Source organism: Hydra viridissima, unplaced genomic scaffold (assembly GCF_058129835.1).
Source record: "Hydra viridissima isolate aposymbiotic clone 2 unplaced genomic scaffold, HvirCarnegie_v1 scaffold_9, whole genome shotgun sequence".
Classification (NCBI taxonomy): Eukaryota; Metazoa; Cnidaria; class Hydrozoa; order Anthoathecata; family Hydridae; genus Hydra; species Hydra viridissima.
Genome location: NW_028324308.1, coordinates 17,999,720 through 18,013,448, shown reverse-complemented (window position 1 = coordinate 18,013,448; position 13,729 = coordinate 17,999,720). Strand labels below are relative to the sequence as shown.

The window sequence follows — 13,729 nt, the reverse complement described above, 5'->3', positions numbered from 1 at the left end:
ACATTGTTAAATTTCATTTAACATGGACAATAGTAATAAAAATCTTCTGGCTACACCAACAGATAATAAGTTAAATTTTTTTTATTTAAATTCAAAAATAAAGATTAATGTACAACCTTAGTTGCTTTTTATGTAACATAAAAAAAGAATAATGCTTCAGATTAAAACTGTTGGCAATAGGAATAGTTTTAATATTTTAAAACATTAACATTTAATAGTTTAAAAACACTAAGAAGTTTTTTGTTAAGATTAAACTAATGAAGTATGTAATATACTTATTTATATGTGTTCAATGATAATCATTGTTATTGTCTTTTATCATATTTGGATTATATACTTCTTTATCTGTGGATTAAGGGGCAACTACCCTCAAATTTCAAAACTACACATATAAAGTAACTTTCTCTTTAGTCACATAGGAAATATTATACTGACATTAAAAATACCAAAAATAAAATAAAATGGTAGCTCGTTGCTATGGTAGCCAAAAAAACAGCTGAAAATACCACAAAAACTGTGTTTACGCCGTAAAGAAAATAAAGACTTGTAATAAAGGAGTGTCAATGAAGTTTTGCAGAACTGTTCTAAATATCTAAATTTGTGATATGAACGAAGCAGATTTTTGAATAAATTTTTTTTTTCCATAAAAGGCTACAGACAAATTAGGTTTTTCAAAAAAAGGTCAAAATGCAAAGAAAAAAACTTAATAACTCAAAATCTTAAGTCATATAAGAAATTCTACTCCGATCATATCATAAATATTGGCAAAATGAACAATTCCTGAAAAATTCATCATGATAGCATGTATACTTTTCAAGATTTTTTTACCGGCGTGTTTAAAAAGCAAAATCTCAGAAAACGCAAAACAAAAAATAAAATCATAAATTATTGTTCATTTCATAAATTTACCTTTTAAAAACTTACTTTTTAAAAGAATATTTTAAAAACTACCAGATTCATAATATTCCCTGGACTTTTCCATTGAATTTTGGTAATCATTCTTTGAAAATCGTTGACAACGTAACAACTTTCGTTTAATCTTAAAACTTTCACTCGATTTAAATGATGATAGATTTATTCGTTTTTTGTTTATGAGTCTGCAACCAGCTAAAGTAAAATGTCCTGGTTTCATATTTAGTTTTTCATAAATCAAAATAACAGACTTCATACCAATGTTATAATTTGCAACAGCATCATGCACTCCGAACTCTAAACTGGCTAAACCAACATAATTACTTTTTGGTAATCTTTTCCATATTAAATTATTAAAACTCTCATTGCAATTCTGGGTTTTTCCATGCAGACACTTTACTAATTCAGAATCTTTACTTAAATCAGCATATATTGGCTTGATTTTGTGAATAATATCAACAGGAATTCCTGGTCCAGGTTTGTATACGGAAGAAGACTTAGCTTTATCAATGTTGAATTTGCACCAACTGTCGCCTCCAGTTGGGCAGTAAATGTGATAGTTATATTCCTTAGAAGAAGCTACATGGAAAAGGCTAGCTAATACTGCTTTTTTCATTTTATTTAAATCATTTATATTGCTCCGGATAGCTACACCAAAAAAATTTTGCAAGCGATCAATAACTGCATTGGTTAGTCGACCATGACCACCTAGACCCTTAACACTTTTTTTTAACTTGCGTAAGCGAGTACCAATTCGTTTTTGGTAATGTCCTACACACTCCAACTTTTTTACCTCCATGTTTGGGTATATATCTTTGATAGAAAGGTGGGATTTACTATCCCCATCACCAAGAAATTCGGTATATCTTAACTTGTGCTTTTCAATGGAACGTTTAAAAACTCTCACTGCACCAACAGATTCCATACCACCAGCTGTACCTTGATAATTGTACAAGCAAATATGTTTGTTTTTCCAATTAGCATATGCATCAGGATTTGATTTTCTTAATTTTTCCTTCATACAGCATGCTTTACATGACTTATTCATAGGTTCAACATCGATTACTTTTCCACTATCTATTAAAATTGCGGTAAAAACACCATTCATTGACTGATATCCTCTTTTCTGCCACGATCCATCGCATGATACACCAACATCAACAATATCCTCACCAGTTGCATTTCCTTTTATTTCAGTTGCAGCATCTGACATTGTCTCGTTTGCAACACTTTTCACAACGTTTTTTATTTTTGTTGTTATTTTTGTATAGTTTTTGGGTGTCATGGGTTTAGGCATATTCATGAGCTGAGTAAATTTTTTAATTCCAGTATGACCATGTCCTAATACTCTCATTGCATAAATTGTTCTGTAGTTAATATCAAACCCTTTATCACAATTATCTGATGTGTAAAATTCATGTTTATAATCACAAGATGGTGTAGTACACTTCAAATAAAGAAACGATGCTAGACCTTTCTTTTTTTCATGGTGATCACCTAGGTACAGTGCACAGTTTTCACATTGAGGACACATTAACAATGAAAGAACTTTAGATAAAATTTCAGTGTCTATAATTCTGTAACCACTAATTTTTTTAATGTTTTTACTTGGTACATTTGTAATGAATTTAACTTTCTTAGCAGATGCGCCTAAAATATTACTGTGATTTAACTCACATCCACTTACATTACATGCATTTTTATTTTTCTGCACATTAAATACTCTTCTTTTTTTGTGGTATTTTGTTCTCTGCTTTACTCTATCACTCATTTTTATGTGTTTCTGCTGTTGGATAAATTAGCTTTAATAACTTGATAAAATCGTAATTGTAAATAGCCTATGTTTGAATATAATAAGGAACAGAATATTATTTAGCAAAGATGATTTAAATCAAAACATATATTTGAAACAGTTCTCCAGGATAAGTTCACCAACAAAATATTCACCCCCATAGCAACGCGTTGCTATGCAAATATTTTTCACTTGAGTTCACAAAAACATAAATTAAACAAAAACTTATTAAGAAATCTATAATTTTTTTTGCAGATTCAAAATCTACATAAAATTTTGGTCAACAATTATTAGAGAAAAAAAAATCCAATTTTTGAAAAATTTTGAGGGTAGTTGCCCCTTAATGTTTAAATTATTATACAAGCATGTCTAATATTTCTTTCTTATTTAGATCCTACCCAGCTTTTTGTAGATTTTTTAAGATTTCGTAAGTATAAGTCACATAAACATTGGGTTTATTAATTAAAAAAGCATTTGCATAATCACAAAGAGAAAATAGTTGAAAATATGTAAATTTTAATAAAACATTTATAATATCTTCCTATATATAGAAACACTTAAAAAACTTAAGTTAATGTTTTTTACTTATTGTATACTATCTTTATCTGTCTTTGTTGTTTAGAGTTAAAAAGGTAAACAAGAGATTACAAGACAGAATTTCCACTCTTACTGGGAAAAAGATGAGACAGATATGGAAGCTGTTCAATAAAAGATGAAAAAAGTACAGCTTGCTGCTAATGTTATAGCAGGTGAATTAATATTTTCTTAAATGGAATGTAAATATTATTGATATGCTATTTTATTTTTAATTTTGATAATTTCAAGTATACTGATAAGTAAAATAATAGATAATAATCGTGACATAATAATAATAATAATAATCAATAAAAATTAATAGTGAAAACATAATAATTTTAAAACAAGATATTCATCAAAAGTTAAAACATATCAGCAATAACAGAAAATTAATAAAACAAAGTAAAAAAATTATATATAAATATATATAAGTATGTATATATATATATATATATATATATATATATATATATATATATATATATATATATATATATATTGAACATATATAAAATATATTAAATATTATATATAATATAAGATAATTTATATAGTATATGATAATTTATATTATATAAGGTATTTTTATTTTTTATAGATTTAAAGATTACAGACAGAGTACCGCAAGCTTTTTAGCTTGCAAATATGGTACAGCAAGTTGGGTAGCTTGCAAAATATTTTTGATAGACGGCTCTGGTTTACCTTCACATGGTGTCTATTGTTAAAAATGATGCATTTAGTTTCATTATTGGAATTTTAAATAATATTATTTACTAAAAGCCAAGACACAAATTTATTATATTTTGTATTTTAAAAATTTTTAAAATATAGTTTTTAAAATTAATTTTATCTTTGGCTTATTTTTAGGGTGGATACTCCAACTTGCATCTTGTAATGTGGTAAGATTTGTAAAGTTATGTCTCTCTTTTTAAATAAACACAATTTAAAAACATTTTCAAGCTTGGATAAGAAAGGGGGGGGGGGTTCGTTGGGCGTGGTACATGCCCCTTTTTTAACTAACACAGTAAAATAATCTTGAATACTTGTTTCTCTTTTTCCATAAACTCTATTTAAAACCTTTATTAAAATATATTTAAAAAATTTTTTTTAGGTTGGATTAGACTGGGCGGGGGAGGGGAAGGGTTGTTAAGCTTGGCACATGTCCCGCCCTTAATGTCAATTTATACACCACTTGCATGTGCTGTAAAGTAAGAAAATATAATTTAAATTTTTTAACACAAAGTATAATCAGTGTTTTTTAGGTTTAAGTATGTATAAGAATGTTACATTTCACTACGAGGGTGTTAAAACATAACAAAGACATCCACACTTTAACCTAAAGAGGACCACTAATTTTTGGAAATGGAATGGAACCAAATTAGATTAACTTTTTGTTTATAAAGATAACATATTTTATCAGAAAAACACTCTTTTGCGTGAAAAACTTGTATTTTTTTAAGGTTACTATGGTGTTCCAGTACCCCCTCTGGCCATCTGGACACCCCTTTTATCTGTAAAGTTATGTGAACTTGTAGCCTACTCCTATGTCTATCTTTTGATACCAAGGTATAGGCATTTGGATAAGATTTGAGAAAGTTATAACAATTTCAGTGAAAAAAAAAAAAATTTGGAAGCAATTTCTTCAATAAATCCATATATCGGAACCTTGCTACTAAAAACTGTTCGTTTTTAATAATTTTTTCACCTTTAAATTACTGTATTGAAGGGCTTTCAAATGATATATAACATTTTAGTATATCCTCAATCTAAAACAATTAGTCCACGTACCTACTAAGTATAATTTTTATTTTTAGTTTGTTTAAATTTATTTTGTTAAATAGCAGTGAAGAAAAAATCTAAGTTTTAAATTTAGATCAAAGAAACCTAGTTATTATATAGATCTAAAATGATAATAGCTAACCAACATACAACTGTTGGGAGCTGCCTACATAGTAATTTATTATATGCTTTTGCAGAAATCTTTAACTTCAAATAATAGTAAGTATAACCATTCAGAGACAATTTTAGCCCTGTGACATGGTGCATTGTCTTGCTGAAAAATGAACGGAACGCTTTGCTCAAGTGCATCAATTGACGTTAACAAGTTGTCGTTTAAAATATCGACGCAATAAATAGAGTTGAGCCGACCATCAAATAATTTAAACATACCGAGACCATGGTATGTCGTGCAGCACCATATTCCAACCGACCCGCTACCTTGCTTTGTTCTTTGAACGATACAATCGAGATTATATTTTTCTGAAGGCTGCCTGCGAATCATAATTCGGTTTTTTCGGTTATCAACCTCGATATTCATCTCATCACTGAACTTTACTATCCTCCATATATGTTTAGACCATTCTTTGACGCTTTAGCAAAATTCTTTTCCCTTTTTTATTTGTTGTTGGTAAGTTGCAGCTTTTTTCCATAACATATTGTTAGCTAATAGTTTCTTATGCACAAGTGATGCTAATGCTTGATGTCCATTTGAAAGCTTCCATTCCCTTCTTAATTCATGTGACGGCATGGTTCGATTTTTCTTTGCCAACCTGATTAAAAGGCGATCATCATTGGCTGTCGTCAAACGCGGTCTTCCAGAACGATGGCGATCAACGTAATATTTTGTCTCTTTGAATCTTTTGATGAGTGTTAGCACCGAACTATGCGATCGCTTTATTATTTTTCCAATTTCACGAGCGGATTTACCTTTCAGGTGGAAATACACCACTTTTACACGATCTTCATAGGTACTAGCTTATCTGCTCATTTTTTCAAAAGAAAATTTTTGTTGGAAATTAAATACATTTTTTAAAAACTTTTATTGGTTTTTTGGTAATGACTCAGGTCATTAATAGAAAATTTAAACAAAAAAGGTAAAAATTAATTAAAAAAGAAGTTTTCGCCGCATTTAGCACAAAAAATTCTTTGTGGTTCTTAACTTTTTCACACAAAAAATATTAAAAAAAATTAACACATAATATTTAATCCTTATTTTTATAGGTTCTATTAATTAATTTTTAAAAAAAAAAAAATCTTCTTTTTTCTCATGTTCTATTTCATATGTTTGAAAAAAAAAGAACATTTTATTATCTTTAGAATAAAAATTAATTAAATTTATTTGAAAAAAATATTTCTTTTCATTTATTGGTTCTTAACTTTTTCACAATACTGTATTAATAAAAAAGTATAGTAGATGATTTAAATATTTCTTTATTCAAAAGATTATTATATAATACATAATGAAAAAATTTAAGGTGTTCTATTATATTTTTCTTATATTTGAAAAGTGTGTGGGATTGCAATCCCTAATCTTTACAACGAGTACAGGCATTTTGAACACGAAAATAAAATTCGAATCTTAGTTTGCTTATATTCCATTAGATTTGACCGGTATCGAATGTAATAGGAAATATGGGATTGAATTTGAAACATTACTTTCCTAAAATTTCCCTTTGGTTTCTGGATGAAAAAGTGAAAAAATACCACTTATAAATTAGACAAAGAAAAAAAAAAAAATTGGTACGAATCTTGTCACACCAGATTTTTTTAAAACTATTAAGGCCGTTGCTACTTAAAGCGCAATGCGCTCAATGCAGCCATATGCTGCTAGGAGCGCAATAATTTGTACGCATGCGCTTAATTTTTTTTTTTTTTATCCCTATCCCTATCCCTATCCCTATCCCTATCCCTATCCCTATCCCTATCCCTAACCCTAACCACCTATCTAACCAGCTTTATTGTAAAATATAAATCGCACTGTTATAATAAAATAATTGCGCATGCGTGTACAATATTGCGCTCTGAGAAGCTTATGGCTATGTAGAGCGCAATGCGCTTTACGAAGACACTTCGAGTTATTTAACGGAGTGATTTAGCCCAATAAAGCGTCCTGATATTTCTTTTGCGCTTATCTAGTAAAATAGAAATGAGCTAAAAACTTTTTATCAATACTTCAATCACTTTTTGTTATGTTTTAGTTTAACATTAAATGAGAATAATAATAGTGACATTAATTTTAATATTCTGCAATATTAAAATGATCATTCTAGCATTCTGCAGAATATTAAAACTACTGAATTTTTATCCAAAGTTTGGTTGTAGGCAACATTTACACCAAATTTTATCAAATTATATAGAGTGGTTCTCATTCTACAGGTATTTTATTAGCGCACTATGAAATCAAAATTTCACTCAATTTGAAAATTCAAACGAAGTTATTTTCCGCGGACAAAAGAAAATGATTTCAAAATTTGCATCACAGGGTACCTTGATGTGTATGCTATCACCCCATATAAGTGGCGTTCTTGGGTCAGCTAGGTTGGCATTATTGTTATCCATGCTAACTGTGCACTATAATAATAAAGTTTTATGATTACTAGAATGTCAAGAAACTTGTACGGAAACAAATTTTATGTACTCACATTGATAATATAACCTAAAAAAAAGGTATGCAGGATTACCAGAAAAGCGGAAAACCCTAATTAACATCAATAAACTAATTAAACAATCTTGTTACTTAGTCCACTTAATGTCAATTTTAAAAGGAATGTTGTTATAGGCTAAAACTTGAGAAATAAAGCTAGAATGAATTGATCACCTTATAGAGATGGTAAATCTTAAAATAAATATTTACACAGCGTGGAAGTTTTAGAATTTGGCTAGAATTACACCTAGCACTTACATAGTCCTCTTAGAAATGTTAGTTTCAGAGCGAAAATCTACCCAAAGATGAAGTTTAATGATTACGCGAAAACGAATCGATCATTTAACAGAGATAGTTGGGTCTGAAAAGAATACTGATACTGGCTGGAAAATTGAGAATCAGGATAGTATTACACCGAGCAGTTACTTAGTCTGCTTAGGAGTATCAATTTTTAATACGAATATTGATACAGAGGAAAAATTTGTGAATTAGGCTAGAATTACACCAAACAGTTGCATAACCTGTTTGAAAAATCAATTCAAAAATCTGTCCCATTTTTACTATTCCTGATTATAAGACTTATGCTACTTCTTCTCTTAGGTTTTCACGAATCAGTCTTGACCAAGTAACGCAAATATGTTTGCAAATAAAATGAACCAATTTAAAACTGCTAGGAAATTTGACTGCCCAGGTTAAACATGTAAAAATTCTGATTTTAAAATCGCTACTAACATATTATAATAAACAATGAAGTTTGAAATCAAAATCGTTTGCTAAGTATAAAACAAACTCACTTTTCTATTCATATATTTTACAATAAAGATTTCTCTCCATGTTTAAATTTGATTGATATATGGAGTTTCCATTTTATTGTCAAAGATTATTCTTCTACGTTTGAACTATAAATTTCCTTTTATAGGGATTTAAAAATGTCAGCAAAATTGTTGATAGTTGTTTAAAATTTTGGCTTCAAATCTTTTCCAAAAGCGACATTACTGATAAAAGCTCGCAAACAGTTAATTACCGTTAATATCAGATGTTGGTATATTGAGGTTTCCTGTATTACTGATTGTTCGAGATAATATTTTTCAAGTATTTATTGGAGTTATTTCCATTCTTTTCAATTCCGTGGTAGCCTAGAAAATTAATATGATGACAAGGAAACCAAATTAATTAAAACCAAAACAATAATACTTTGCGTTCCAACCGCTCCCATCAACAAGTGAAATTATAGTGGAGCTATCTTATGAATATTTAATTTTTCAGAATTCTTTTTCAAATAAATCAATCTTTTACTAATTACATTGTGATAATTTGACATTTTTTGTGGGTGGGCGCATCCATCATCTTTATGTTTCTGCGCCCAGTAATCAGGTCTTCCAAATATTTTAAAATTTTTTAGACCTAAAATTTTTTAGAAAAATTAAAGAGAGTAATCCTGTACAGTATAAAAAGGGATGCTTCCCTGAATGCAAAGACAAACCCAGTACCTATTTTAATTTAAAGGCCATATTAAAGTGAACTTCCTCCATCTTAAATTTCGATCTAATTAGTACTAGATTCTAGTTAGATTCAGAAATGTCCTCAACTATACAGAAAATCTGGATATGCTGAACTGCACTATCTTGATTCTTTGAAGAACAGGAAGCATATTTTCAGGATTAAACACATGACATGCAACCTTCAGGAAACCTCCTCCTCCATCCTTAGCTAAATTCACAAATGCTTTATAAAGGTTTTGTGTCCTTTTTTTTATAATATGCATTACAAAATCTATTTTTGTAAATAGTATTATAAATGAAAGGAAATTAAAATTTTTTTTATAAAAAGTCTACTTTTGACTTTGCTTTTCCTCTAAACTTAGTTAGTTCTGCAGTATAAAAGAATTCAACATGACTAAAGCTCTTCAAATATACTTTTGGTGATGCAATTTGGTCTACATTAACTCTTTAGACAAGAAAACAACACCTGAGTTCCTGCATCGGAAAGCTCCAAAACAGTCTGTAAACTCACCAGCATTTGAAAACGCATCTCATTTGCAGATTTGGTTCTTTCTGATTTTAAATCTGAAACTCTTACGGTAGTGTGACCTGGGTTGCCACCTGTTGATAAATTGAATGTTTCCTTTTGTATTAAATTTTCTTTCTCTGTTTTGATCTTAAAAATATTTGAAGCTAACTGTTCTGACAGTAAGGAACCAATACCAAAGGCTAAATCAGTAAGGTTTACAACTACCTGACTTTTACAGCAATTTTGAGGTCTTCCAGCACCTAAAAAAATTAATTTGACAAGCATAAGAGCAGAGATCAAATTTTTTGACTTTTTAAAATTTTTTGCTTTTCTTGTCAATGTATATAGTATAAAGTATATAAATTGTCAAGAAGACGATATCATTGTAGAATATACTTCTAAGTTAGGATCATATTTCAAATTAACAAAAGCATTTATTTTTTAAATAATAGGTTCAGAAACTGTAATTAATTACTTTGATCTTGCTCCTTTATGTTCCTGACAAGCGCAGCTAACACTGAAACTTGTCGCGATTTTCTGTAAACTTTTAATTTTTTATAAACTTTTTCTTTAAAATTTGTAAAAACTGTGAAGTTCCAAGGGGTTTATCAGCGCATTTTACAAACTTTTAACAAATAAAAGTAGATGGAATATAACATTTATTTTTTGAAAGTGCTCTAATGTAACACGTGATTTTGATTTAAAACTCAATTGTTTCCCAAAGACTATGTTAAATCAGAATTTTTTAATTGAGACAAAATTCAACCCAGTGGTCAAATTTCTCAACGATGATAGTTGAAAGCTTCAAATGTAAAAAACGTTCGAAAAACAGCAGATTTTTACACAAATGAAAGAATTATAATGAAAAAATTGAAATATGATAGATATTTGTGAAATGTGATAGATATTCGTGATAAGCAGTTAAGGTTCTATACAGCCCTAATTCTATTTTTCCATTTCAAAAAACACTGTTATCTTCTAGATCTATAGTTACATAATTATATTCTACTTTAATAAAAATATTAACTTAATAAATTTTTTTTTTTAAATATATACTAAAGTTTTTATTAACAATTTAGTATTAAAATTTTATTAAACATCAAAAAAAATTGTCGGTTTAAAATTATATTACAACAAAAATGGTCAGCAAAACTTAGGAGAACTTCTATGATGCAGTAAATATAATAACAACATGCAGTAAAATTAATAACAACAAACTCTTACTTATAAATATTATACTAGTAACAATATTAGAGGAACGCTCCAACTAGAAATCTAATGTTGGCAAGTATATTAGTAAAGTTGGGATCACAGAATTGGGATGTGCAGCACAGCAGGCTCCTGAACTATTTCTCTATTTAACAAAACCTTTCTATTTTCTTCATTGTTTGACTCTTTGGATATGGAGTTGGTGGAACCAACTCCATATCCAAAGGTTGGTTCTTTTTGACATTCAAAGGAATCTTCATGGTTTTTGGAAAACTCTAACTGGATTGTTGATGAATGAATTCCTAAAATTAAATTTTGAAAATTTTAAAAAATTTTGAAAATTGAAAAGAGTGTTAACTATAAGAGTATATAGAAAAACTCTAGTCAAAACAAAGCCAAATTATAAAAACAATCCAGATTCTCATCCACATCGGTTGCCTTGCCATAAAAAATAGTAAGTTACTATAGCCAAGAGACTACTTAAGTAATACGCTTGATTTATGGATTGCATTACTGGTTTTTCTTAATTGACGATAAACTGCTTAATTAAGTTTAGCATCGGTAATAAAAAAAACCAATAGCAACAGTATTAACAACAAGAGCAAGTAATACCAGAAGGCCTTATTACAATAGTAATAATAAGAGTAACAGCAATAATATTAATAACTAAAACAATATTGATAGTAATAATTTACGAATGTTAACCAAGTTGGTTCAGTAATAGCTAATTAGGAATAATATTAATAAAAATGAAAAAAACATAAAAAAATTATGAATTTATAAATAGCAACACCAAGAACATAAAAAAAACCGTGAACTTGCTTATGCTCATTGAGTCTGTGACCAAATTTATATGGTTGCAAACACTTAGCACTACTTTATTAATGGCATAGCCTATCTGACTAGCACTTTTGTAAGGTCTTCGGCCAGATCGTAGATTTGGGTACAGCATTTCTTTGATTACCCTAATTGCCAATCTGACCATTGCACTTTTGTAAGCACGTCGGTCATATCACCGATCTGGCTATAGTAGTTAAAGATACAGTAACAAAATGCGTCTAATGAGTTCCTTGATCGATTTCATTATTACATGATTTTTTTAATACTATTATAAACTTTTAGCTTAATTTAAACTTGTACTTCTTTGAACTCTTTGCGTAAGCAGCATTGAATGTTGGTAAAAATTAATGTGATGAAAAAACTATTACCAAAATATTTTACTCACCTTCTTTGTGTAGAATTTCTTTCAACTGATTATAAATCGACACATAGTCATCAAAAGTATTACACACCACATGAATAGAAGAAATTATTTTGTCTCCAGTTAACTGCCAAATATGGAACATGGGGATGCTAATGACACATGGCATTCGTTCTAAAATACGCACTTCAATATCTTTTACCTTAATATTTTTGGGGGCAGTTTGCATAAGAATCATGATTGATTCTTTCAAGAGAGAAAGTGATGAAGCCAAAATTATAATCTGAAAGTGTAATATTATCAATTGCATCAAAATATTCTTTACCAAAATCAAAACTTGTGTGTGTGTGTGTGTGTGTGTGTGTGCGTGTCTGTAGTGAACGTAAAAAAATTATTTGGATATTTACCACACTTATGATGCTCATGGCAGGATCAACATAGCAAGTCCATGTAGCTTTCACAAACATAATGATTAGGGCACTCACCACAACAATCAATGAGCCTAAAGCATCTCCAAGAATACTTAAGTAAACTCCACGCATATTTAAGCGAGATGCTTTTGATGTTTTCTTATCATTTTTTTTTTTTGACTACTTCAAGCTCTTCGGAGTTTTTTTTATCATCAATAAGAACAATTGCAATGCTGCTATTAGCTAGCGACATTTCCGCCACAAAATTTTTTATAACCTCATCGTTTTGGGTACCTTCTTTTGGATCATTAGAGTTTGAATGATCATGTCCTTCACCTTCCTGATGAAAAAGAAATAACCCGACTATATTTAAAGATAAACCAACTACACCAACAATAAGAACAAGTTTTGGCTGCTCTACTTGTTCTGGAACTGCAAATCTTCTAAGTGATTCAATAAGAATGGTGAAACGAAGAGCAGAAAGAAACACAGAGTTCACCAAAGCTCCGATTACTTCAGCACGAACCCAACCATATGTAAAACGACTAGTGGTTTCACTGCGTTTGGAACAGTGTAATGCAACTAAGCCAACAATCATTGACACAATGTCTGATAACATCTGAAACGAATCAGCGACCAATGCCATTGATTTAGTCATATAACCGACTACAAGTTCCACCATAAAAAATGACATCGTTAATATCAGCATTGAAATAAATGAAGCCTTTCGACTAAGCTTACAGCACGGCATTTTGTTTAAATTGATGCTTCTGTTAAGTTTTTTGGTATTTAATAATCCCTTGAAAGCGATCTTTAACTTAAATTCTACTGTAATCCTGCACTTAAACAGAGTGAAAAAAAATTATTATTTAGCTATTAGCGCTCTCGTTCGTGGAGGTTTAAAAAGGTAAATTTAAAAGTTGTTAATTGCTTGTTGCTTTTTTCTTGAAACACTTTTGATTACTTTTTTTATTATTTATTTTTGTTGTTAATCATTTTAAAAGCTATGTAGCTATGAAAAGAGCCGTTTTATTTTTCAAATACATGTTGATCAACTATTCACATAATAAAAACGAATTATTCAGTGCAGAATAAACTAATGAAGTTAATTTTAATATATAATGTATATAGTGTAAAATATAATATATATACATATATTTTTATATATTAACTATTATATGTATAACAGTACAAAG

General features: G+C 29.2%; 1 protein-coding gene and 1 pseudogene across 2 annotated transcripts; both read right to left on the bottom strand.

Annotated features, from left to right (window-relative positions):
- Positions 1-832: 832 nt before the first annotated feature.
- Positions 833-3,192, bottom strand: LOC149884391 (uncharacterized). Its single transcript, XM_090099194.1, has one exon. The coding sequence runs from the start codon at positions 2,681-2,683 to the stop codon at positions 941-943; it is 1,743 nt and encodes a 580-aa protein (XP_089955320.1). The 5' UTR covers positions 2,684-3,192; the 3' UTR covers positions 833-940.
- Positions 3,193-8,363: 5,171 nt separating this feature from the next.
- LOC145195034 (uncharacterized) lies at positions 8,364-13,373 on the bottom strand (annotated as a pseudogene). The gene is made up of 3 exons (XR_016456030.1): positions 12,531-13,373; positions 12,148-12,406; positions 8,364-11,224 (listed from the first exon to the last, which is right to left on the bottom strand). The product of XR_016456030.1 is annotated as an uncharacterized LOC145195034 (transcript).
- Positions 13,374-13,729: the final 356 nt, after the last annotated feature.

Excerpts from the sequence above, each read along its gene's own strand:
- LOC149884391 (XM_090099194.1), bottom strand. The coding sequence starts at position 2,683 with ATGAGTGATAGAGTAAAGCAGAGAACAAAATACCACAAAAAAAGAAGA.